Below are 25,429 nucleotides of genomic sequence, written 5' to 3'. Positions count from 1 at the left end.
TGTCATTTATTGGTCCCTATTGTGGTCCCAGGTGAAGGTCAGAGGTCATGGCTATTTGAGTTTCTATGCCTTTTCGCCAACCACCTGCCTTGTTGACTGTTGCATATATATGCTTCTGTTGTGTACGTTGGAAATTTAGTTACTGACGTTTATAGCTTCACATAATGACATGTTGACATAATGACCATATTATTACACATATCAACACAGTTTTAATCATATTAGTTTCAGTTTATTGAGGTTAGGATTAATTAATAATTAGGTTAAAAATTAAATATTGAGATTCTTTCAGTTTCCTTTTTTATATGTTTAAATGAAACACTTCATTTTGTGTAACTTTGTGCATGGCATGTTTTTTATCGTGTGCCTAAGTCTTCACTCACTGTGTTCTTTCTCTTCAAAAATATAGAAAATAATTTAAATTTGTAGAAAAAATATTCCCTGAATTTGGTGTTTTCCCTCTGGTCAGCACTGTGGAAGATTTCGTGTATCTTTGCACAACACACTGTAAATAGCTAAAAAAAATAACTTACAAAATTAAATATGGTGTTGGCATTACAACATGCAAAGCAGTATGGCTTCCATTCCCACTTTAAATCTATGGCTTTGTGTGCAGCGCAGAGGGAGTCCTTCACGCCTCACTGGTCATCTCGTCTTTTCTTACTGGAAAAAGAAAGAGAGTCGTCCCACCATCACACACATCCAATGAGCAAAAACACACCTTTAACATTTGTCCCATCGAACATGGGACAGAGCTTTACCTTTCCACAGGCTTGGAGGTCATGACCCACAGTATATATTCCTTGGCAGCCAAAGAATCCAGCACCTTGTTCACATCACTGGTGAAGCTTCCATCAACATGCCTCCTGCTGAATGTTTCAGATCTGTGTGTGTACACAGACGCACAATGTAAACACCGCCGCTAAGAGGCAGCTACCCCACGCTGTGCAAACCTGCCATTCAAAGTCCAGCGTTAAAAATCAGGATTTTTCTCATTGGTTCGAAGTGTGGTGGCTTTATGATTGGTTCATATTCCACTCCCGAGTTTTGTGTCGAAAATCAAACAGACCTCAGTAAGATATCAATCAACACGGGGCAGCATTTCAGGTGATTTATTGTAGCACAACCACAGGAAACATCAAGAGACAAAGCGAAGGAAGCGTAAAAGTGGCACAAGAAGCAGTTGATCAGCTCTGCGTCTCTGGTCATGGTGGAATCAGACAGAGTCAGCGCTGTTAAGGTTTGTGGTGGTGGAGGAGGAAGAGGAGCAGGAGGAGAAGCAGTGAGGGAGAGCCTACTCTCTTCTGACTTGTCCAGACTTCAGCCTGGCAACAAAGTCTTTGACTGCCTGGTCCTTGAGGTAGGAGCTGACGTCGCTGGTGAAGGTACCATCCGCGTGGCGCTTCTCTGCTGAGCTGGAGAGGCAAAAAGAGCCAGTTGAATATCTGATGCTATTTCTCAATTAATGTGGATTCATTTTACTGTGCTGTGTTAATGTGACAGCTGACTCCAATGAATTATCTCGCAGAGCCTTCAGATTTGCCTCGAGGCCCTTTTTGCCCCCGTGTCAGAACATGCGGTTGGATTCACCTCACTGAGCCGCTCCTCTTGTTGTTCATCAGCCACCGGACAAAGTCCTGCGCCTTCCTCTCCTCCAGGTATTTGCTGTAGTCGTTCGAGAACGTCCCCTCTGAGTGTCTCTTCACGCTCGACAGCTCCCTCAGCTCGTCCGCTAACGTGCCGTCAGCAGCCTCCAAACTGCAGGGCAACACAGGCCGACAGTCCGAATGCACGCGAATACACAGAGTTATCACAAAGGAGCACGACTGTGTTATGAAAGGCCGAAATATTTCAATTAGAACAATAATGAGAATTAGGAAGTCCAGCAAGTGCGCAATATTCCTACAATAAATCACAGAATATGTAAGGAACACCTGTCTGCATTAAACAACTCAGCTCATCATAAAGATGAATTTGTGTGATCATTTATGTAAAACTTAACATTATCATTTAATTTGCGTATTTTAAAAGGTTTTCATCAAAAACTTAAATCTGGATGCAATAAATATTCATTTCCCATTCTGTGTAATATTGATGCATTATGATTCCTCTCTTTCTCTTGTTGTGACGCACATTTTTCTAATCCTTAATTAAATGTAAATGTTGTGCAGTATGTTGCCTGACGTTTTTCATTTATTTGCAGATTTTAAATTTTAAGTAATTTTATTAAATTATTCTCCACTTCCAGTTGCCAGTTCTCTTTTAGAAAGTCCAGATTGAAAGACTGGGTTTTCTTTTCTGTATAAATCGTGACAATTTTTGAATGAGCAGAAAATGTGATGCTCTATCCAGAAAGAAGGAGTCCAGGCGTGATCTCTGTACCTTGAGCTGTCCTCAGTGTCATGCAGAGGGACCTGCCAGCTGCTCTGAACAAAGCTGAGGACCAGGAGGATGCCAGCCAAGGAATAGATGGTTTTCATGGTTGAAACCTGACAGTGATGAAGAACATTAGACCACAAAGCTAACGACACACGGATTCAGTTTGGTCGTAAATCGCTACTCACTGTTTCTGGGTTCTTTCCGAAGACTGGTGCTGTTAATTCCTCTGCGTGGCTGTAACTAACTGCCCTCTTTTATTATGTGCCTTATATACTATGATAGTGGGAGGGGCCAATGCCGGATCAGGTGGGTCCCATCCACCTGTTACTCTCAACCCATTAGGCACAGGCCCTGCTCCATGGGCCAAATGAAGCACGGCATTAGTACAGATAGGAAAGGTGCCGTTCATCCGTGATGCCAGCTGGTACTTAGGTGTTAAATCAAACAAACACAACTTATCCTGTCAAACAGGCAGTTGGGGCAATAGGCTACTACAATATGTCATCCTGATGGGAAGTGACATGTTCCCTGTCATATCTGGGCAGTGGTTCTGTATTTGTCGGTTCTTCTCGATCAGATTTAAAAGATGCAGTATACGGTATTGACGTGTTTAACATTGCTGGTGGTTGTCACTGTTTTACAATGCGCAGCTTCAAAAAATATAATCAATACCTTTCAAACGCCTAATGTTCATATCCTGTCAAATACAGTAGCATACAGTACATATGTTGAAAAAAGACATTCATGCATGAGCAGAGCACCTTCTAAGATAATGATTATACGTCATGTTCTCATAGTGCAAAGTAGGAGCACTGACCCTGCTACTCTTGCTAAATGTCTTTTTCAGCTATGTTTGAAACATAAAATGTTAACTTTTAGTCATTTTAAAAATGCACCACTATCAACATGTTACGTTGTTTTTTTTTTTGTTATTTTAAAAAAAAAATGGAATTCACAAAATGGAACGTTGTCCTGATGACGATGATAATTAATCATGCAGGTACCTCAATGCTTGGAGGTGAGTTTGTGGCTCTACTGACACACTCAACCTGTAAAGATGTGTCCACAGCAGCTACATCGATGTGTCTAAAACGGGTTTGCTTGTTGTACTCATTCACTCCGTTTATTGGGGCATGAAGAGATGTCTTCCTAACACAAACCCAGTGTGTGCAATCATGTAATTAAATCTGTATCTAAAGCAAATGAGACCTATTCCAAAAAAGGTTGATTTGTTTTTTCAATCAACAACAACTTTTTCTTCCACCACTCAGTCAACCGCAGACAGAAGATTATGGAGTTTTCACAACCACAGATTTACCAAACAATACCTAAAGGTTAGAATTATTTAAATGTTTATTATGTAAAAAAACACGAGAGTACATCAAACAGTCAACACATTCATACCTGTAGTAAAGTCAAAAATCAATAAAAAATGCAAAGAGTTTACATCATTTAATACAATACTGTAAAAAGACTATGTTGTTCCACAAGTCAAGTACTGACTGTTTTAAGGTTAAATGCACAAAGTATAAAAATTAAATGTCAGAATTTTTGTTTTCATTACATTATAAGCAAAAAAACATTTTTCAAAATTTGATGAAATTTGGGACCTTCTAATTCAAACGTGCGGGTACAATCCAAATCATGTTTTAATTCACATGTGACAGGAAAACGTGTCGGTGATGCTGTGGACGTCAGGCGAAGCACTTCTGTAGAAAGTGAGTCATGTGAGTGTAGACGTGTTTGTTGGCTGATCCGGACAGTCCGTGATCCTTGTCCGTGTACCACTGGAGGAGGATTCAGGGTTCTTTACTAACACCAGTCCACACAACCAACAATCTTTTCCATATGGATTAAACTCAGTGTCTAGTGCTTCCACAATACTCACCATTGCCTCAAAGTCCACCTGCTCGTCCACCAGAGCCTCTGATATCTCAGCCGCCTGCTGGAAGTGAACGTTGTCTACAACAGCACAAAGAAATGAATAAAAAATAAGGCTGCGACTTCTATGTTTGTATTTAGTTTGTGCCATTTATTTTACATTATGATCCGTTGTAACTCACCGTCAGCTGTGCCATGAACCAGAAGGTACTGGACTGAATGGAAGTTCTTGGCCCTCTCAGTTACCGTTGAGTTCTGCACACAGTCACACTTGTGTTAATGCAGGAAAGAGAAGATGGAGTCGTTCCCATCGCGCCAGAGAGCAGAGACTATGGTCTTAACATCGGGAAGCCCGCGAGCGCTAAACTTACAGCGTAGAAGTGGAGGTTATCCGAGGGTTCCCTCATGTACCGCTCTGTGTAGATGGAATCTGGAATGAGCAGCTCAGTGTGTTAGTAAAGTTAAAGAATTGGTCCCCGAATGATGGGGAACGTGACAGATGTGCCCGAACAGACAGTAACACACCGTAATACGCCCATTTGGAGACGGGGGCCACTGCCATCCCACATTTAAAGACTCCACTGCCAGAGCCCAGAACCATGGATGTGACATATCCACCGTAGGACTGGGAGGAAAACCAGCTTGCTGTTATAAGTCAGCTCTTAACGACAGCTTCACGTGTGACAGACGGGTCAAACATTAACGTTTAGTCATTTATTACCCTGCAGAGTGTCAAAAATCCTTACCCAGCCCCAAATAGCAACTCTGTCTTTGTCAATGAAGCCCATTTTGATGAATTCCCTGAGAACGGAAATGGAAACCTATTTCAGGGTTACGTTGCGTGATCATGCTGTACTGTGGTGACTCTGCTCCAGTCCGTCTGTGTGGGCGCTGGGAGCGACTAGTGCGATCCAGTTTTAACTAGCTCTCGTTGGAAAGGGCCCAGGCTGCTTGACTTGTCTGAACTGGTCCTAGCTTTCCTTACTTGGCTGCCGTTATCTGATCTTCCACCTCATAGGTTCCCAGACGTTTGTAGATTTCATGCATTAGCTTGTCGCCCTGGTAACCACTTCCTCTTCCGTCGAAGCTGGCCACAATGATTTTCTCTGTGCTGGCCAGGAACGTGGACCAGCTCACCCTGTAGACGAAGTCGACTTTCTGGCTGCAGGGACCTGCGTAACTGAAAGGTTGGACAAGAATTACTGTTAAGCGCTACATTTATCACCTTTCATTGCTGCTATTTAATTTAAGCTCTTACACGTCTATCAGTAAAGGGTACTTCTTGGATTTGTCAAAGCCTGGAGGCAAAAACATCTGGTACCAGAGATCTGTCAAAATATATTAATTTATTAGAAAAATTCAGCATAGCTTCATAGGAGAAAAAATGAAAGCATAAATTTACTTGATAGTGGAAATTTGTTCTCTGGTGTAAAGTTACTTTGACTCATTGTAGCTAATTGCTGCCCGGTCATTCCTGAAAGCACTTACTGTATCCATAAAGTGGAATGGAGCTGCGTAGCATCGTGGGCATCTGGATGTCGGATATCAAGCTCTCAAACTTATTATTGTTCTCCAAATGTCTTATTTCCATCACTACAAATATAGAAAAAGATTATAATAAAAAAAACTTATAACAATTAAATAAATATCTTTTTTTATAGCTGACCTTTTTTATTCCTATTATCCATTAGAGAATGGAATGGAATGCCCGGACCTTCAAACCCATGATACATTAGTATTAGCGCTGTGTATTTCTACATCTACGACTACAGGTAAACAAAATGAATGACTGACCATGACAGCTCCAGCGGAAGAAGGAGGCATTTTTGCTGAAGTAAGCGGACTCATATTGACAGTTGCTTGTATTCATCTCACAACTCAGACAAGTGTGACTTTGTTCGCTCCATCTAACACACAAGCACACACTGTCAGTCTGACGAAGTAAAAGTTGTGAATTCAAAATAAAAGCCCCACCTGTATAGACTTCTTCCTCCTGGCCTTTTGCCATTAAAGTTACTTGAATAATATCTGAGGAGGAATTCGAAAAATTATATGGCACACACCAGTATAGTCGTAGTAATATTACTCTTGAACAGAACATTTTGTGGAATGAACTTGTTTGCTTTAGGAGTTTCAAAAAATGGAAATCAGTCACATGAACAGATTATGTCTGGATGGAGAATGCTCTAGTTATCGCAGCCTAGAACGAATTGTTGGACATGAATGTAGAATCAAACCAGGTTCAGCCTTCGTGTACAAACATGAAATACAGCATGATTGATGTGGTTCATCCACTGAATTATGAATTGTGGTAGCTGACAATGGGTTCCACGCAGGCCCAGGCAGCCGCCGGTAACTTACACGCTATCCGCAGTGACTTTCAGAATGTCAATGCCCTCAAATTCTCCAGAGGTGATCGCTTTAGCGGAGCCCTGCATGACGAGAACCAGAACGCGTGCGGGTGGGTACATGCTGCAATGACCTGAGCGGGATTTGTTCTAAGTTTACCGCTCAGACCGATGTGCCCACCTACCCCGACCACCTGGTGGACCTGCTTGTATCCGCTGCTGTCGCTCATCAGCAGGTAGTAGCTGGTCCCGTCTGGAGTAAACACAGGTTCTGGTGGGGAGAACTGAGAAGAACCCGCCTGTGATATACTACATGATGTACAGTAAAACCAACAGTGTTTCTATGAGAGTCTGTCAAAGCTTTGAAGGCTGGTTCAATAGAGCAGCACAGACACTGGTCTCGTACCAAACATTCAAATAAACGTGTCAGAGTGATAAACACAAGCTATTTGCTCTTTGGACACATTCATTCTTGGTGCTGCTCCTTTATCTGCTTATCAGCAGATATTGTTTAACAGTTTCCCAAACGTACCCGTCCGATCCAACCGCTGGTGCTCATCACTTCCAGTTTCTGTAAAAAAGACAGACAACTGGTGATTACAGCTGCAAGGGTTGATGATCAAAGGCCACAGGATCCAGGCAGACACTTAAGCTACCAATGAATAATAGTTTAAACGCTAAACATCTGTGTGTGTTAGCGCAAGGAGGCGTGTTAGCACAACCTTAGTGTTTAATAACTACAGCTTCTTGTACAAGTCATTAGAGAGCAGCTGAAATGAATGATGGGACAGATCCCCAAAGTGTTTTGATGCGGCCGGTTTGAACCTGCAGAGCCTGACGCATTGGAATTTAGATGGAATAAACTATTTAATGGTCTATAAACCTTGAGCTTATCTTTTACATGGTTTCTGTGCTAATCAAGACACTGCTTGACAGGTTTATCAGAGCAACACTGCAGGTAAATATTGTCCTGCTGCAGTAATAAAAGCAACGCGTTATCATGATGTACCTCCTCAGGATCCCACCTGGATCCACTAAAGCTGTAGATCTGAAGCAGGAGGTGGTTTTGCGTCCTGTTCAGCCACTGCACGGCAAGACGAGCATCTGTCGCCCAGGTAACGCTGGCCAGGTAGTGCTCACTGAGGGCAGGAGGAGAGGACACGTGAACGCCTTGTGTTTTATCACTGCGCAGTGTCTCAAGTGAACTGGTACCTGTAGCTGAATGAATCTGGGACGAGAACCTCAGACACGCTTGTTGAGTTGTCGGTGTCCACAACAAAAAGCCTCACAACCGGGTTGGGAGTACCAGGCTGCAGAAGAGATGAAAAATAAAAATCCCACTGAGCATGAACGCACCAGGAAGGAGTCCTTGTTAAAGTCCAGCTGGGGATGGATGCTCTCACCTTTGGGTATGGAATGGAAACAGTAGTGGGGTACTGGCCCTCCCCGTACCAAGAGTACTCTATGGTGTGGACTTCGGTGTCATTGAACTCAGCATAAGCCAAATACTTCCCTCCAGGGGACCACCACAGGGCCTGAGTGCTGGAGAACATCTCCTCTGGATGCCGGGGAAGGATGCAGCTGAGTTAGGATTCATGTGGAGAGCTAAAGCGTAGCTGCACTAGAAATGTGTGCGATGTAGCACATCTGCAATGCATCACGACATTATCATAACATCTACATCTTCATTGTCAACAATTCCTTCACTCCATCTTTGGACCATGATTCAAATTCATGCAAAATATACCTAGATTCTATTGGTATAATGTATATATGTGTGTTAAAATTTAAATAAGTTGATGTTGAATTTGCTTTTGTTGATGTATTTTTGCGAAGTGGAGTCATGGCATGAACGTACCTTCATACACCCAGTCTGCTATCCCATTCAGAATCAGGTTGTTCTGGCCGGTAAAGGTGATTTGCTGTCGTGGGGAATCAGGGCTGCTCTTCACGTACACATTGTTTTCCCAGACAAAGGCCTAGAAGCACAAAGGTTCAGAAAACACATTCGCCACCATTCAAGCGCTTGGAAAACGTTGATTCATTTGTCTATCGTCCGCTCAGACCCTGAAATGTTGTGTGTGTGACGTCCGGGCTCACCAGTTTGTTCCCTTCAGGAGCCCAGGAGAAGTACTGCACTTCGTGGGGAACATCAGCGGGTGAGATGAAATTCCTGAAATCCAGTTGGAATGAAAAAAAAAATGCATAGAATTGTGCACCTGTGGAGCAGCTGCTGCTCTTTCAAACATGCTCTACAGCCGCTAGTTTAAGATTTCACTAGTCAAATAATTACAGAAGGGTTAATATAATATCTGGTCACGCCACAGTACTCACTTTGTTTCCAGGTTATAAAGTGAATATGAAGCAGTAAATGAATGTCTCCACAACTAAAGGGACAGAACAAAACAACATGTGATCGCTCGGAAGTGGAAGGAAACATGTAAATGAAACAGGGAGAAGTCAAACGTCGACCGCACCTTGGAATAGTTGCTCATGAACGCAACATACTTGTGGTCGGCAGACAGCTGGTAGTCGTAGGCGTCCGTTTGTGCCTGTGCGAGAACATCAGACATTAAAACACAAAGAAAAGTGGAGACGTGAGGGATTTGTGCTGGAGACTCACAAATAGGTCTTTGCTCAGGAACTCCGCGGACGAAGCAGTGGCCGCGTCGTGGAGGTAGACGGCGCCGTCAGACCTGTGCAGGTACTCGTGATCTGCGGTTGGGAGACGAGAGGACAGTGACTGTACAGCGCGGCAGAGCTGGACATTCAGCAGCCGGCGGTTGATGATGAGGTGGTCTGGAGGCAGCAGGTGCCACTGAATCGTGAAGCTGGTGGTGGGATACAGGGCGGGCGGTCACAGCTGGGTTTGCTGTTCGCAGACGCTCACTTTTATTGATTTGAAAATGAATTTTAAAAAGAGCGATGCACAGTGATACGCTGACAGTGCAGACGCCCGGCCTGCAGGAGCATCCTCACCTCCCACCGCCCTAATGTCACTCTCACCTGAGATCCACATCATGCCGTAGGACTTGGGTTTCAGCGAACTGTTGAAAACATCCTCCAGGGTGAAAGACCTCCCCTTGTTTTCTGCCTGCTCCTCTGAAGACACAGGGGGGAAACAAAGTTGGCACTGGAAGGTCACAGGCTACAGATACGATATCACACACATCACCATAAAAGTAGGTAAGTACCGCAGAGGCTATAAATGATAATGACACATGTACTATGTCTCACGTCCGTGTGTTTTGGGTCAAAATTGGAAAAAGGTCCTAATGCGTGTGTGGGGGCGTGTGGGGCTATTTGAAGCAGAGAAGCAGGATTGTTCCATCATGACGTTAAACGCGGTGACTTATGTCCCAGATAGACGTGTCACACACTGTAGACGATGCTCCAATCAGCGCTTTGACGAGAGGCCATTTAACGCACCGTGCGTAATTACGCGCGCGTCATGTAATTACAGGAGTTTTGGACGTGTTCGGCGGTGCGTCAGAACAGCTGGGGCGGTTAATGGCAACACGTGTAACACTCACCTTTCAAAAATATGGCCGTGGGCACCGCTATCAGGATGACGACCACTGCGACTCCTGCGACTCCGAGGACGATCTTGGCGATGGAAACCTGCTCGGCGGGGAACAAACAGAGCGTCAGAAGCCGCGCCGCTCCAAACACAGCGGCGACGTGTGAGTATCCACCAGTCCACCAACCATGGCTGTTTGTCCGGCGTGCGTGATGCGCTCCGCGCGGCACCCGTCCCGGTCACAACTCCATCGATTCCAGCGCGCAGTGAAGCAAAGTTCCGGCTTAAATATTATCTCGAAGTTTCAAAGGTGGCACAATAAACGTCCAGAGTAAAGTTCGTCCGTGTTGACGCTGCCCCGCGTTGGAGGAAGTGCGTGACAGGTCGCGCTGCACGTGCGGTGCGTGACATGACAACAGTACAGCACAGCTGCTGCAGCATTATGGGATGCAGCAGGCAGTCCGTTTGCACTGCGTATTAACGGATGCATTGGGCTTTTAATAGGCACTTACACTGTTTGCTCGGGGAATAACATGACATAAAAACACGTTGAGCCCGTAACTCATCACGCGTCGCAGTCTGGCCGCCGTCCCGCAGGTCGTTCCTTCGCCCCGATCAGACACTTAATATCAACGGGCAATTGCTCCGAGGAGACGCCTTCGTGTGAGACGGTGCTGTGATTTACAGCGGGGCCCCTCAGGCTGTTAGAGTGGGCGTCTAATTCTGTCGCACCGCACCTGTGAAGGTGGAAGCAGACATGATCGCACTCACAGTGAAGTGAAACCTGGACCGGCTCGTGTGAGCTAATGTAAATAGAGAGGTCAGCGTGCTGTAACTGTAGCTGCTCCTATGGCTGCAGGTATGTGCTGCCTTCCATCATGTTGACATTAATAAGCAGGTTTGGACTCTGGGCCCTTCGCTCACCCACTGCCACCCACTGCCACCCACTGCCTCAGCTGACTGGACCTGTCCCGGTACTGGTGTGATAAAGCCTTTAAATTGACATAAATATAATTTCATACATATTCTGCATATCGTTAATGTCCTACAGCGTTATTTATATCAGAGTATTTCATGCGAACACGTCTCAGACTGTGGAAGTTTCCCTCTAAGTGCTGACGAGTGGCAGTAAATGCTAAAAGCCCGTTAAAAGCTTAACAAATATGAAGCTGTGCCTTTACGAGGATTAGACATCATATTGTGCACTTGTTCGTCTCACACCGGACATCCTCAGCAAACAAATAGTCTGTGGATGTCTTCCCTAATGCAGCTCGCCTTGTTTGAAGAGTGTTACTTCATTGATGCCTCCATTTAGCACTGAAAACAGAGGTGTCACTCCGAATGTGTTATTGGACAGGTACTAGAGCCTCAGTGTGAGGAGACAAAGAGGGAAGAGAAAGCAGCATCACAAGTATTAAAATGATGGCGCTTAAAGGTCACATAACTGAGAAACTCACTGTTGTATTGGGTTATTTACGTGTGATAAACCTAAGATGCTTTATAACACACGAATATCAGGAATATCAACGAACAGTTGTCTGATTTTAATACGTGACAGCACCAACGTGAAGCTGCCATATCAAAGTTTTGTGAATTCTTGTAAATTATAAATATGTTATTACCCATTTGGCTGCATTGACATCAGTGTACTGTGAGAGAGGTGAATAAGGACACGTGTGGCTTCAGTGAATATCAGGCCGGAGGAGCTGCAGCCTGTTCCCTGATTCATCTCAGATTGGACAGTCTGGGTTTTCCATACATCGCCCTTTACCTGCACAAAGAGTTCAGCACCAGCCTTTGATGGCACAGACTGTGTGTGGCCACGCTTTGTTGCTCAGTGATGTTTGAAAGATGTTTGAAAGAGCGCTGTAGCTTCAGACTTCACATTCTGACTACATGAAACAGATCTTATTACAGATGCTGTGTTTATTGTCTGGGTGGTTACTGGGCAACAAACTCCCCTTTTAATTAATTTGGATGAAACTAATGTGTATCTATCTCGTGCAACTTGCTGTACTTTGCTGGTTTTGAGCTGGTTTGTTGTATTTATGGCTTTTGCTGTTGATTCGTACGGACTGTGTCCACTTCTTCTGAGCTCCGTCCAGAGGGGACGCTCTGCTGTTTATCTTGGGTGTAAACACACAGCCTGGGCTTTAAGTCCAGTAAATGAAGTGTGTTAGGATGATAATGGCGTTCTTGGCTTGAGGGTGAGTACAGCTCAATTTTAGAGCTTTTTAGTGATTTTGTGAAGCTTCTGTTAACATGGTTAAAGCAGTTCAGCAGCAGCTGACCTCAGAACAACACAACTCCGCTTGCAGTACTGGTAAAGTTCTAATATTTCATCATTAAAACATAACTTTGGAGGATGAAAAAGGAACCGATAAATAAAGAAACTATAAGGCAATGATCACTTGTTAACAATTAGTTGGTTAAAGAACTTGACAATTTGGACTAGAAACAGTGTATGAATGCATTTAGGAAGTAATGCAAATTTCCTACCGCAGATGTTCTGCAAAGTAAGAGCTGTTGAGAACAGGAAGCTGTGGCTTCATCCACACCTGCTCGCGCTGCTGCTGCCTTGTGGATTTCTGACTTTTACCAAAGTCTCTGTGCAGCTCAACTCCTCTGATGCCTTCAGGGATCCACATTCTCACCTTTTAACATGGCCTGCAGTTCACACTAGTGCCAGTCTGCTTCATGGTTCACACAGCAGATGAGCGATAAGAGCGTGGGCATGCACCGAAAGGTGCGGCTGGAAATGCGACCCTTGACCTTTACGTCAAATAAATATGCGAAGCGGCACCAGCGAAGCCTCAATAGCACCATCTATTGGTGATACACAACTTCATTACTTTTACAGGGTCCCGCTAAGTGGAGGTGGTAAACGTTTATTTTTTAAACCTATATTAACATTTTGAGCGGAATAACTTTATTGCCATATTTCATAATTCCTTCGCTTTTATCATCATGGACATGACATGACATCCATCATGGACCAGGTCTCTCACCCACTGGAGGACTCACTGTCTGCTCTGGAGAGCAGCTTCAGTAGCAGACTGATCCACCCTCGCTGTGTGAAGGAGAGATATCGTAGATCCCTTCTACCTGCTGCTGTCAGACTGTACAATCAGAACTGTTGACCACGTCCCACCACAGTCACTCACCCACTGCATCAGTGGTTTACATAGCAACCTGCTCTGCACAATATTTGTGTAAATCCTCGAACAATCATGTACATTGTTACCGGTACAAATCTTATACCCATTACTGTGCAATAACCCTGCAATGACCTCATACTCACTCTAACTGTACTGTACTGCTTTGTACTGTGCCAACACAAACTGTTCTGTACCTGTATTCTTGCTCATCTGTACTGCTGTTGTGAGAGGTAATTTCCCCACTGCGGGACTATTAAAGGTTTTCTTATTCTTATTCTTATTTAATGTACTTTTTAGTGCGACTGTGATGTAGGCGGGCCATTCCCTCCTCTACCCCAATGATTGGTTACCTCCGCTGTCAGTCGTAGCACTTCCGGCTGTTTGGTGACGCAATTCGTTAGTACCTCTCGGGAAGTTACGGGACGGAGACACAGTGCGTGTGATTCTCGGCGTCGATCGGAAGATTTCCTGCGCGCGGTTGCTTTCTCTGAGCTGATGGCTTATCCTGGATACGGCGGGGTGAGTACGTCCCGTCTAAACTGCCACGCTACGGCGCGGAACGAGCCGCGCGCACGAAGCTAAGCGCTAGCATCGCGCTAACCGTTTCCGTGGAAGTCCGGAGACGCGCAGAGACGTGTTTTTACGCTTTCTCTGGACGTTATCAAGCTTTGCGTTTCTAGCTCATGTCATGTGCCAGCGTGCACGCCAGACTGGTCATGTTGGTAACCATAAAGTTCATTATAAAAGGTCTTGAACGTAAGAGCACGTCTTCCGGAACGTCAAATCAAGCTTTCGCCTTCCAACTGTGTGTACCTTGGTTTGACCAACAGGACAGACCACTGCCCAGCGACTTCTTAGTATTTACTATTTAACCATAGGTGATCATTTTATATTCCGTTGTGTGTATCACAAACACACGTACGTCGTGGAAACATAAACGTGTTTGTTTTTCCTACTGTACATGTACAAACAGGGCTTAATAGTTTAGACAGTAAATTACATTCCTCTGGTGGGCGTGGCGCGCCAGAGGGCAGTGCTGCATTACGTCACCGCGTACAGTTATATCATGAGTACGAAGGACCTTAACAAGTTGTGTGTCTCAAACGTGTTCCATTAACTTTTAAATAAGTAAGCGTGACGTTGAAAACGGTTAACTAATAACGAGGTGTCGGTGCCTGGTCAGTCACAGCATAAAGGCAGTATGAAGCAACTTGAGGAAGATTATATTACGCATCATTCATATTTTTATTGCGTTAGGATGTTGTCAAGATGTTCAGATGAATATTGCCATTGGTTCCATGTGTAACAATGTAAACCCTTTTTATGAGATACCAATAGTTAACAGATAAGACCCAGTCACTCGAGCTGCTGTGGTATGTACTTTTACCCTGAGGGTCAAAGGGAAGTAAAGAGTGAAAATAGTTCATTTCTTCCTATAAACTCAGCCCTCAGTCATCACTTCCTCCTAAAGATGTTTGGGAATCTGTAGCAATACAAAAAATGCAGGTTGTGGTTATTGTGTTTACATTTTCAGATAAATTGTGATATTGACTCAAAAAAAAGGATTGGACATGCAGCACTAGGTGATGGGACTATGTGAAGCAGGTTTAAACCTGTCTGTTAACATCTGACTTGTCTAAACATGGCGTGTGTGTTTCCGCTGTTGATGGAAAAACTGATGACAAAAATAAAATTTCCTAAACAACCTTGTCTTCTATTAATTGCAGCTCTGCTTTGTGTTGTGTGCTTTAGTATGGGGGTCAGATGCCTGGCATGCCGGGTCAGGGGATGCCGGGTCAAGGGATGCCGGGTCAAGGGATGCCGGGTCAGGGGATGCCACCCCATGGGATGCCAGGAGGACCCATGGGTGGACCCATGGGGGGTGCACCCCCCCAAGCAGGTTATGGCTCATATGGAGGAGGCTTCCCAGGCTCCTACGGTGCTCCACCCCCTGCTGCCAACGATCCAATGTGGGCCAGCTTCACAGCCATAGCAGGCCAGGTGAGAGGGGGTTGTCTGACTATAACCATAACTCATTATCCTACGTAGGTTAGCACAAGCTAATGTGTGTTTCAATACACTACATACAGAGTTATAGTCAGTGATTTAACAGATGCATAAACAGCAAAATGTTGACATAAAACCATACATATTTCTATTGCTTGTTTTAGTTTAGCAGTGTAATAGTGAGCACAGAGCTATGGGCTCCTTAGATACTGACCCATGACCCGTGTGACTGTGCAGGACGGGGAGGTGGATGCTGAGGAGCTCCAGAGGTGTCTGACTCAGTCTGGCTTCACTGGCAGCTATGCGCGTAAGTTCACTGCCAGCTCAGACGCTGGCCACGCTGTCAGTCAGGTTTTTATCACTGCAGACTGGTTCAAGTCAGGTATGAATCTGTTTAACGGTTTAGCGTTACAACATTTTGTATTGCACAAAACATTTTAGCTGCGTTAGATTTCGTAACTTTTCAGGCAGCGGCTTTACTCACAGCTTAATTAATTACATGTTTCCTCTTTATTTCTGATGTTACGAATCAATAGTAGTAGTTTGTTTGAATGTGTCCTTTTCTATAACACTGACAGAACCACTGTATTGAACAGCAGCGGCTGTTCAATACAGTGCACAATGCCTCTGTCCCTCCTCTTCAATCTCCCCTATATTTTAGATATAGACACGCTAACGTCACCTTTTTCACATACACTAATGGTTTAATACAGAAAGTAAATAATTCAGTGGAGTGGTCTTTTAATCAGCTGTGAGACGGTGACTCTGGTACATTTACATCTGCCTAAAAGCAGATTTTATCTGACACCAGACAACGTTGGCAGGTTGTTAATGGTGCTGTAATTAGTTTCATTACTGCCATAATGCTTTTATTCTTTGTTCCTGCTTCACTCAGTAGGATTTAATGACTCATTACAGCAATAGGTGATAGTTTTATAAGTGTTTTTTCTTCTCATCAACAAGCTGGAATAAGTGGTCTTGTCAACATGGTTCCTCGTGTTTCAGCAGGCTGCGTAGCTCCTTTGTTTCTGTTCATTAATGAGCTGTAGCTTTAAAGGATTTATGACAAAAAGTGACACGAACATCATGTTGGTGTTGTTAGAATTAAAGCGCTCCAGGTTCATTTCAGTTTAGTTTACTTAGATGCAGATTGTTGTCTGATTATTAACTTGTTTTATTTTGACAGCCTTCAGCCTGGACACGTGCAGGATCATGATTGCAATGCTTGACGTATCCTTTGTGTATCTCAGTTGTAACTCAGTTGTGACTGAAAGAAAAACCCGACAGGCACAAGTCTGTTCACAATGTTTTCTACTCATACACACTGTGACCAGCTGTTATCAAAGCTTAACCAGACCGTCTCTAGAGGGACTTCACTGGCAAGATGGGCTTCAGTGAGTTCAAGGAGCTGTTCACGGCTCTGAACGGCTGGAAGCAGAACTTCATGATGTTTGACCAGGACAGGAGCGGGACTGTTGAACCTCACGAGATGAACCAGGCTTTGAACACCATGGGTGAGTCTCACAGCTCTTCATTACGATCAATCCGTGTCATCTGTCTCCTATCAAACCTCTCTCTTTGATCTGCACTGTGGGCATCAGTCCACGGCCCTTACTGTATGTTTCTCTGGTGCTTTTGTTACAGAGGGACATAATGCTTCAAAGCATGAAAGTCAGTGTAAGTAGTTCAGGGTTAGACTAAGACCTGGGATTTAATAAGCGCATGGTACAAACATTTGCATATATTTGACAGAACTGAGGTTTTTTATAATTGTGCTATGTTTCTCCTGGATAGTTGTCAGCTGTACTCAATGAGCTACAGCCCTTTTCTTGTGCACGTCTTGTGTTTTATTTTGAATAGATTAAATCACTATTTTAACCTCATGCTTACACTGAGCATAATTACAAATGCAAATGTCTGATCTCTTGGCTGCCTTTCACCATTAGTGGTAAAGATGCTCTAAGATGCCACTTCCGGGACTGGTGCCATCTTGCTGCTTCATCTGTCCACATCAATTTGCTAATGGAATTAGATTTTCCTGTTTCATTTGAAGGTCTTAGGGATTAAACTGAGCTGCTCTCCTCCTCTCCCTTAGGCTACCGCGTCAGTCCTCAGTCTCTGAACGCCATCATCAAGCGCTACAACAAAGGAGGGAGAATCTACTTCGACGACTACGTGGCCTGCTGTGTAAAACTGAGAACCCTCACAGGTACCAAGCGCTGCCGCTGCAGCCTGATCAGTTCTAACTTTGTCCCCCGGTGCTCTGACTGTTTACTCTTTCTGTTACAGAGAACTTCAGGCGAAGAGACACCATGCAGCAGGGCGCCGTCACCTTCCAGTACGATGATGTAGGTCTTTTTTTCCCTATGTTCTGTTTCAATGACCAAATATACGACGCCAGTATGAAGTCAGGTGCAGTTTTACAGTGTGTTGTCTTCTCCCCCCTTTGTTTCTCTTAGTTCATCTTGTGCACTATGTCGATCTAGTGCTACTGTGTCTCACTCCACGAGGCTGGAGCCACAAATAAACCAATCAGTGGCTGATTCTGGACCAGTGACTCATGGGGATGCAGAGGAAGGCCAGTATATTAATCTGAGCAGCCATGAGCTGCAACAGAAAGTGCCCATTGCTTGTAACGCTTTGAATGTGCATCAGGTGTCTCCACATTAGACAGGTCTGAATCTAACATTAAATGAGCATGAAAGAAACACTCTGTCAGAGTAGTTAGAAAGGGTTAAAACCACAATCTAGAAATTTGAAATCTGTAAGATGCCTGTTGTGCCATTATAGTCCCTGAATGTACGGTGTAATATATTCAGTCCATTTATATACATCGTTGCCTTTTACACTGAACCTGCAGTTTGTCATAGCTAGTGCATCTTTATGCCTCTGTGTTGTAATCATTTTTATTCAACCCCCTTGAGTTTGGTTTCATTTCAAATGTCAAAAGGTTAAATTTAAATTTTCTGAGGACAGATTTGTTAGCAGATTTGCTCATGTTAGGTCCATCTGTACAGTCAAACTCAATCCAGTACAGAAACTGTGACATAACCTAATTTGTCAGCTTTTAGAGAAAGGTGGTAAAAGATGGTTCTAATGTTAATATAATGAACTTCAGTACAACTGCAGCAGCCTGAGCTCAGTAATAAAGCTACAGTAGAATTATCACCTTTCTGACATCTTCAACAATTAGAAAATTCTAACCTTGTGAAGCAGAATTAATGGTAGAGTTGCTGTATTGAATTGAATTAGACTGTAGAGGTGGTCCCATTGCAGTGGTCACATAGTGTATGTCTCTATTACCAGTGTGTTTTCATTCGTTGGAGTCACACGAGGGGGCTGAATAATTCTGAATGCTACTGGACACTCAGCGAATGACGTGCGCTTGTTTTTCTAACCTATATTGAGCCTCACTACAGCTGATCGTAGATGCATTAGTTCAACTTAACAAGCCAAAGTGACTGTGATGCAGTGAACCCAGACTGTTGCCTGATGATGCAGCTGTAAATGTTCCCAAACACAGCCAGGTGTTTCACATTACATTTTGTTACACACATTAAACACTTTTTAACCAGTATGCATTAAGTTTATTCATTTATACAACTGAGCATTTCTCCCAGACTATTTACACAATATATTTCATTTCTTTAAATAGTTAAGAACAGAAACATTCAAATTAGCTGTTAAGTGTTGCATTGTATAAAATACAGTGGCAAACATTTAAAAAATGCATAAAAACAATTTCTGAACAGCACTAGGTTTTAAAAAGTGACATTTATATCCAGTACAGCAAGTTTTCTAATCTCTGTGCAAAAGTTTGCAAATACCATGAAAGGTTAGTAGACGACTCTTCAGGCGTTGGAACTTTTGTTCTACATCTGCTCGAGAAAGAAAGCTTCTCTAAGAACCCAGCAACGGCCAGTGGCGGAGCGGCGAGTTGTGACCCGGACAGGTCCCTCGACGCCCTGCTCATTGGCGTATGCAAAAGTTTCATGGCTTCCCTTCTCGCTCCCCAGCCCTTCCTCCGGTCAGAGGGCGGGGACGAAGCAAATGCCAGGGTTTGTTCTGTTAAGGTTGGGGCTGTGACTCACTGGACGAGCTCAAAGGGGGGAAGTGGACGTAGCAACTGCAGAGATGCTTTGAACATCGCAGTCGTCACTGGAGTCTTGCTACATTGAGAGGCTGTGCATTGCATTCATTACCTTCCCATCATCAGCAGCTCACAGCGCTCCAACACCAGGGTGCGTTAAACTAATCGGGTACATAGAAAAATAACGGCAAACCAAACACTTTGCTTTAGAAAAATAGGTCTTGACCATTCTGCCTACATCTGTGGATGACTTATGTGCTGGAGCGTACGCATCCTTTCATCGCACAGTGGATTGAGACCTTTTATAATTGAGTCAAGTGCAGTCTCCATGCAATACATGAGCTCGAGTTGCAGTTTGTGTAGTTAGAAAACTAAAAAGACTAATTCTCATGCAGTTCAACCCTAAATGGTTCAGTACATTTACACGTGACTGGAGAAGCGTCGGACTCGGTATCGTAAAGGCGAGAGCAGGCTAATAAAGCTAAGGCTATCGAAGGCTGAGCTGGGTCCTCAGCTCCATACATGAAGTGTGTGTGTGTGTGTGTGTGTTTTTTTCTTTTTGGTGCTTTGTCAGTGATGATTCTTCACTAAGAAAGTTGTACTTTTCAAGAAGATAATGGAAGACCTAAAGCATGCAACCAACAAGTATCACGTGGACAATCCAGAGTTTGAAACAGCTGCAGTCAGACTCTTAAAAAGATGCAGATCTGTCAGGGCAGTTTGAGGAGAATGAGGGGTTTTGGATTTCTGTTTTCCAGTGCAGGACCACTGGAAGTAGTAAAAAGGTTGGTTTATGTTAATTTATAATTAACCACTGAATAAAATATTTGTAAACTTTGTAAACTAATTGTTGTACTGGAAGCTCATCTGTGCTGTCTAATTGCAGGGGGTTTATTGCATTAATAGAGCAATAAAATCTAAAATTAGAGCTAAAATAATTTCTCCATTCACTTTGATCTCAGCAATAAATATAGTTTTATCACCTTTCTGACAGCTTCAACTGAAAAACTGACAGGTGATCACCTTGTAAAAGCTATTTAGTAGTGTTGGATTGAATTAGACTGTAGCGGTGTGAAGTGGCCACTGAGTATTTAATGGCATTTGCTAGACCTGGAAAACATAATTAAACTGTAAACTGTAGGTTTTTGAAATGTGACAGCAACGCTGCTGTCTCCTCAGATCAGTGTGACAGGATGTGCTGAGGTGGTAACAAAGGAAAGTTTTGGCAGTGAGCCTGATGAGAAGATGAGAAGCTTCTTCATCAGGTTTCAAGCCAAGTGAAAACAGGAGACAACGGAATCCACCGCTGTTACGCACCCACACTTGACTCCAGAGAACAATGTTCAGGATACGTCTTGTGTTCTGATGAAACAAAGCTCCTTTAGGCCACAATAGCAAGAGGTTTGACAGCGGGAGGAAGCTGAGGAGAGGACCCAGTGGTCTACGGTGCAGACGTAATGAAGGCAGACTGTTAGGGAGCCTACAAAAACACCACCCATACAAACATTCAGTCAGGCAGCTCCTGCAGCTCTCCCCAAAAAATCTGATTAGGTTAAAAAGAGCAACGAACGTAGTTAGCTAAAATTGATTCAAATCCTCAAACTGCCTCAACAAGAAATCTCCCCACAGTTTGACTGCAGTCACGAGGCTGGTGTCACCTGCACCCAGACGATGTAGGCGTTTGTCAGATGTCGCGCTTTGTGCTCGGCATCTTAATATCAGCATGATCGGCTCATGGAGATCGAGTTGTTGAATTCATAAACAGATATGAACATTAATATTAGTTCACAACATGAATAAGTGCAGGTCAGAGTTGCTCTTCTTACAGCGTGTAGAACATCGTCTTCGTCTGGAAATACACCAGGACTCAGTCTATTTCCTGGAGTGCTTCATCATTATTGCTCTCAGACTGACGGGTACCTTGTGGCGCCGTGGGACGACCACACGTGCGGTGAAGCTGAGCGCTGTGTAAGTGGTAGTGGTGTGTGCAGTAGGCACGCTATATGAACAGACCGCTGACATGGAGAAATGCCTCAGAGGTTCAAGTAGCTGAAGTTGAGCGGTGGCGAATGGGCCTCGATAGCTACAGCCGAGTGTGAGCGCGCCGAGATCACAGCTCATCAGCTGTGACACAACAGGGGAGGTGGGAAACGCAAACATGCATATCTGGTGTAGAAAAAGCACGTTAGGTGCCTGTGAGTTGCTGGCAGTGTTCTATTTGAAGTATGTACACAGTAATGATGTAAATAATTACACATGGTAATAATATAGTGTATAAATAGCTCTGTATAAATGGAATTTATACATCTAAATCAGTAGGAAGGGTGGGGCCGGATATTTACTGAAAAGGGATGGAAGAAAGTCTACAGTTTGTTTTCCTTTGCATAATCAGTCTCTTTCTTGGACCCTGAGTCGAGCTTGAGAGAAGACCCTTCATCAGAGGTGAAGGGTGGTGACAGACCTACTTTCCTGGAAGCCCCGGGTCAGAAACTGGCCTGTGGAGTCCCAACGTTCCTGAGCTGCTGGGGACGTCGGGCAGAGAGGCCTGTCGGCCCGACGGGAACCTCGGGGGCTGCTGCTGCTGCTGTTGGTGCTGTTCTACAGAGTCCAGGGGGTCCTGCACAAGTGTCCGCTCCATGTCGCGCTCCAGGAGTCCGTCAAAGTTCCCGTCTGGAAGAGTCTCCGTGCGGAGGAGGACCGCGGGGGATTCTTTGGATTTGTTCTGGGCCTTTTCTGGACCTGGGCTCTGGGGACAACAGTTACTGTCATTAGGCCAGGCCAACACATCCAAGCTGCTGCATAAAACAAGCCCTGCTGCATTTAAAAGAAATGCATGCTCATTAGCATGAAAACAGTGTTTTCAACAGTACGTTGCCTGAGTTTCAGTGGAGGCCACTGCGTGGCGACGGCTCAGCTACCTGTGGCCGTGGCGGAGCAGGACACAGGCTGAGCTCAGGCTGCATGGCAGACACAGGCTGCACCCGGATGGCCGGCCGCTGGTACTCGGGGCTGGAGGTGACGATGCTGTAGGCGGGGGGGCCAGCTGTGGTCTGCCTCTGGAGCAGCTGCAGGATGGCCTGGATGTCGGCCGTCATCTGCGACTCCAGTCTGATCCGCAGACGAGAGCAGAAAAACACTAAGCTCATTGGTTGATTCTGTAACAATTATAGCAACAATCAAGCCTTCATCTGCGGCTGCGACCAGTCCGTCACTTCAGGTCCAGCACAGCGTGTCTGTCCCTCACTGGCCACTAGGGGGAGACTGAACCCTTCACTGGTCGTGCTGAATACTGGAGAGGCTGGAAGTGCAGCGAGGAGGAGCAGATGTTTGTCTGCCGGCGGTGGATGAAATCCCAACCTACAGAATGATCAATTCCTGCTCCATCACAGAGCCCCGATGTTATCCTGTGAGACAGGCGTACATGTCGGTACACCTGCTCTCTGCAGCGCCTTCTTTCCAAATGCTTTCATCACTCCAAACACTTCCCAGTAGCAGTGCAGCGTTCGTACAGCTCAGCCTCCTGTGATGTCTGGTTAACAAGCTCAGTTTTGTTTCACCACACAACTTTGTGTTGAGGGTTGTAGCTTGTGTTGGACTCGATTAGGGTTAGTTTGGGTTTAGCATTGAATATGAATCTGTCCATTTAGCTTTGGAAACAGGTAAATGTTGTAGTGCAATGTTCTGTTGGTGAATCAAGACACATTTGATCACGTTTGATTTCCCGGCGGTTACTATAACAACTGAACGTAAAACACGAGGACGCGCACACTCAATGAAGTGAAATCCAACTAAAGAAGCAAAACGGAGGGCTGAACAAGTGTGTGTCTGCGTTTCATCACCTAACGCGCAGAGTTACATCACTGGCCAGCGTCTGATACAGTGAATCACCTTCAGTCAGTCAGTAGAAAGGGGAGCCGTCAGATTGAGCTCCATTAAAGAAGCACCAACAAACACTAAACCTGTTGGGCTGTTTGTGATGGAGGGAAACTCGCCATCACCATCAACCACTAGTCTAATAACCAACAGAGCCTGTTTCATTTACGAGTTGAGTCATGACGTCCACCCTCCCGACCTCACAGGACAGCGTCTGCGTCTCATGGCTACGCGCTATAAATAGACCCCCGCGGAGCGCCGGCCGCCCCCTCATCTATCAGCACCAGCTGAGAATCACGTGGGCGCGGCCGCAGCGGCCGCCTCCTGGCCCCAAATGCCTCCGTCCGAGTTTCAGACTCTTGGTGGAAGTGGAATTGCAGAATCAGAGGATGAATAGAGATTGAGGAAAATGTCCGGGAACGATAAAAAAGCCTATTAACAGAAACAAACAGGATCCAGGAGGAGTCTTTACTTTCTAAATGTCAAGATCCTCATCTGTGAAAAACCCACAAAGCTCAGAGTCTGATATTAATCATCCTCATTCATTCCTATTCCTCTGAAGTTGCATCTTACATTTGGAGTCGCACTCCTGCATAAACCACAGAGTAATGAGTGAAATCTCGAAAAGGATCAGAATCAGCGCAGAAGAACCAAACTAATCCACACCATCCACATCTGATTCACTAATCTGTGTGTTATACAGCTAATGTAGCCTCAGGCAGAGAAGGACTGCTCAGCTTCACAGCTGCTTGAATGAGGCTGCGTTAACCTGGCTGGTGAAGCCATAAAACAGAGAGCGACTATAGTTGGAGTCCTCAGACATCATTAATCATTAACCAGAATACACACGTCACCTGGAGGACAATTAATCCATGTAGATTAATCTCCCTAGTGTGATATAGGGAGATTATCTCTCCCTATATCTTCTAATCCATGTAGATTAACCAACACTGAGATTATCTCTTCTTATAGCACACTTCTTACAGCATGTGTGAAAAGAACCTAAGGATGAGGAGAACACGAGTTCACAGACTCATCACCCGATTCAGACCAAACAAACGAACCAAGCTGAAACCAGACTGGTCTTATAAAGGCGATCAGCTGATCCCGGCGTGTGATGCTGGCTGTGTTCGCACCTGTTGAGGTGCTGCTGCAGCAGGTCCAGCCGTTGCTCCACCTCTCCGTAGGTGAGGTCCGTGTCGCTGTCGTCCTCCCCGGCCGGCGTCTCCCGGCACGGGGCCGGGTCCCCCGCAGCCTCGCCGGGATGCTGCCGCGCCCACTCGTCCCCGTGGACCTCTGGAGGGAGGAAGGCGCACGCAAACAAACGCTCAGCGGACGATTAGCAGCGTTGCTACGGCTAACGTTTGTCCCCCAGAGGAAAGCTGTGACCCCGGCCCGCAGCCGCCGACCCACGGGGAGGTTTGTTCTCCTCCTGCTGCCTTTCTGTGGTGAAGGAAGTGTAATCGACGTTTCCTGTTCGCTGATCCCTCCAGGCTGTTTATGGGAATCAATATTACTCTGCTCCGCGCTGTGAATTATGGGAAATCGCTATGAAAATCAACAGGCTGCGGCTCCCTCCTCGTCCGGGGCGCAGCCTCACGCTGTTCACACTCGCCCGTTTTACGGGGACTTGTGTCGACGCGCCTGTGGCGTCGTATCACGAATTATCATCATCTCAACGTACAGAGAGTCGGCGTCTCCCTCGGCAGACGCTGTGATGTCACAGCCCGGCTTGACCTGTGACTGGGGGTCACCCTGGGCTGCTCTGGGTATAATCCTCTTATGGTTTATTACTGTGTGGGGTTCAAGCTCCACCATCACGACCCATAATCCTTGTTTGGATTCTTAATAGGTGTGACAGTCCTCCTCTGGGGTTTTATGGGGTTCTAAACCAATTACTGAACCGGTCTGGACTGAACTGAACTTCATATATTTCTACATATTATGTACATGCACTGTATACTTTTGTTGCCTCTGTTTTGAGCCATAATAGGAGAGTTAGGTTAGACCTATTGCATCTCAGTACCATGAAACTCACTCGACTTAAACTTGTGAAGCTCTGTGTGACAGGAGGCTTCAGCAGAACGACAATTCTCCTCCACATAAATGCTTTAGTATTACTGTGTGCTAATTATCTGCACATTAATGGCTTGTGTGAGCTCTTACCCCCCCA

At 45.0% G+C, this 25,429-nt stretch overlaps 4 protein-coding genes across 9 annotated transcripts in view; 1 reads left to right on the top strand and 3 right to left on the bottom strand.

Moving 5' to 3' along the window:
• Positions 1–339: 339 nt before the first annotated feature.
• On the bottom strand, positions 340–2,700 carry LOC114865985 (glucagon-1-like). Its single transcript, XM_029167559.3, has 6 exons — positions 2,565–2,700; positions 2,383–2,489; positions 1,591–1,758; positions 1,299–1,415; positions 762–884; positions 340–663 (listed from the first exon to the last, which is right to left on the bottom strand). The coding sequence occupies exons 2-6, from the start codon at positions 2,478–2,480 to the stop codon at positions 639–641; spliced, it is 531 nt and encodes a 176-aa protein (XP_029023392.3). The 5' UTR covers positions 2,481–2,489; positions 2,565–2,700; the 3' UTR covers positions 340–638.
• A 1,014-nt stretch (positions 2,701–3,714) lies between these two features.
• Positions 3,715–12,872, bottom strand: LOC114851201 (dipeptidyl peptidase 4-like). The gene is made up of 27 exons (XM_055503024.1): positions 12,628–12,872; positions 10,316–10,865; positions 10,142–10,229; positions 9,615–9,710; positions 9,232–9,323; positions 9,086–9,160; positions 8,943–8,995; positions 8,709–8,781; positions 8,467–8,587; positions 8,012–8,166; positions 7,821–7,918; positions 7,618–7,747; positions 7,141–7,179; positions 6,794–6,892; positions 6,622–6,692; positions 6,235–6,288; positions 6,055–6,167; positions 5,927–5,974; positions 5,749–5,853; positions 5,519–5,588; positions 5,246–5,440; positions 5,007–5,061; positions 4,786–4,885; positions 4,632–4,690; positions 4,443–4,515; positions 4,268–4,341; positions 3,715–4,166 (listed from the first exon to the last, which is right to left on the bottom strand). Exons 2-27 carry the CDS (start codon positions 10,316–10,318, stop codon positions 4,074–4,076), a joined length of 2,232 nt encoding a protein of 743 aa, XP_055358999.1. The 5' UTR covers positions 10,319–10,865; positions 12,628–12,872; the 3' UTR covers positions 3,715–4,073.
• A 771-nt stretch (positions 12,873–13,643) lies between these two features.
• On the top strand, positions 13,644–18,870 carry gca (grancalcin). 2 transcript variants are annotated; one of them, XM_029167382.3, is made up of 9 exons: positions 13,644–13,805; positions 15,039–15,287; positions 15,531–15,600; positions 16,480–16,523; positions 16,660–16,807; positions 16,938–16,970; positions 17,389–17,502; positions 17,583–17,641; positions 17,753–18,870. In XM_029167382.3, the coding sequence occupies exons 1-9, from the start codon at positions 13,782–13,784 to the stop codon at positions 17,777–17,779; spliced, it is 768 nt and encodes a 255-aa protein (XP_029023215.1). In that variant the 5' UTR covers positions 13,644–13,781; the 3' UTR covers positions 17,780–18,870. The 2 variants fall into 2 exon arrangements, with proteins under 2 accessions (XP_029023215.1, XP_029023225.1); XM_029167392.3 differs by lacking the exon at positions 16,938–16,970 and having other exon boundaries at positions 13,645–13,805.
• LOC114865850 (potassium voltage-gated channel subfamily H member 7-like) overlaps positions 18,858–25,429 on the bottom strand; it is a 24,634-nt gene continuing 18,062 nt past the window's right edge. For all 5 annotated transcript variants that reach the window (XM_029167345.3, XM_029167352.3, XM_029167360.3 and 2 more), the window contains 3 exons: positions 24,393–24,552; positions 22,302–22,491; positions 18,858–22,129 (listed from right to left, as the gene is read on the bottom strand). In XM_029167345.3, coding sequence (XP_029023178.1) covers positions 21,845–22,129; positions 22,302–22,491; positions 24,393–24,552 — 635 coding nt within the window. In that variant the 3' untranslated portion in view covers positions 18,858–21,844. The remainder of the gene's footprint in view (positions 22,130–22,301; positions 22,492–24,392; positions 24,553–25,429) is intronic.

This window comes from Betta splendens, chromosome 2 (assembly GCF_900634795.4).
Source record: "Betta splendens chromosome 2, fBetSpl5.4, whole genome shotgun sequence".
Lineage (NCBI taxonomy): Eukaryota > Metazoa > Chordata > Actinopteri > Anabantiformes > Osphronemidae > Betta > Betta splendens.
Note: the sequence above shows the minus strand (reverse complement) of the source record. Positions and strands in the feature narration are given on the sequence as shown.

Coding starts and splice junctions, on each gene's coding strand:
- LOC114865985 (XM_029167559.3), bottom strand. CDS start 2,480: ATGAAAACCATCTATTCCTTGGCTGGCATCCTCCTGGTCCTCAGCTTT. Junction 1,416..1,590: donor AAGAGGAGCGGCTCAGTGAG/GTGAATCCAACC, acceptor TTGCCTCTCCAG/CTCAGCAGAGAAGCGCCACG. Junction 885..1,298: donor TCTGGACAAGTCAGAAGAGA/GTAGGCTCTCCC, acceptor GTACACACACAG/ATCTGAAACATTCAGCAGGA.
- LOC114851201 (XM_055503024.1), bottom strand. Junction 4,886..5,006: donor GAGTTGCTATTTGGGGCTGG/GTAAGGATTTTT, acceptor TTTTCCTCCCAG/TCCTACGGTGGATATGTCAC. Junction 4,516..4,631: donor ATAACCTCCACTTCTACGCT/GTAAGTTTAGCG, acceptor GACTGTGTGCAG/AACTCAACGGTAACTGAGAG.
- gca (XM_029167382.3), top strand. CDS start 13,782: ATGGCTTATCCTGGATACGGCGGG. Junction 16,524..16,659: donor TCATGATTGCAATGCTTGAC/GTATCCTTTGTG, acceptor GACCGTCTCTAG/AGGGACTTCACTGGCAAGAT. Junction 16,808..16,937: donor CCAGGCTTTGAACACCATGG/GTGAGTCTCACA, acceptor CTTTTGTTACAG/AGGGACATAATGCTTCAAAG.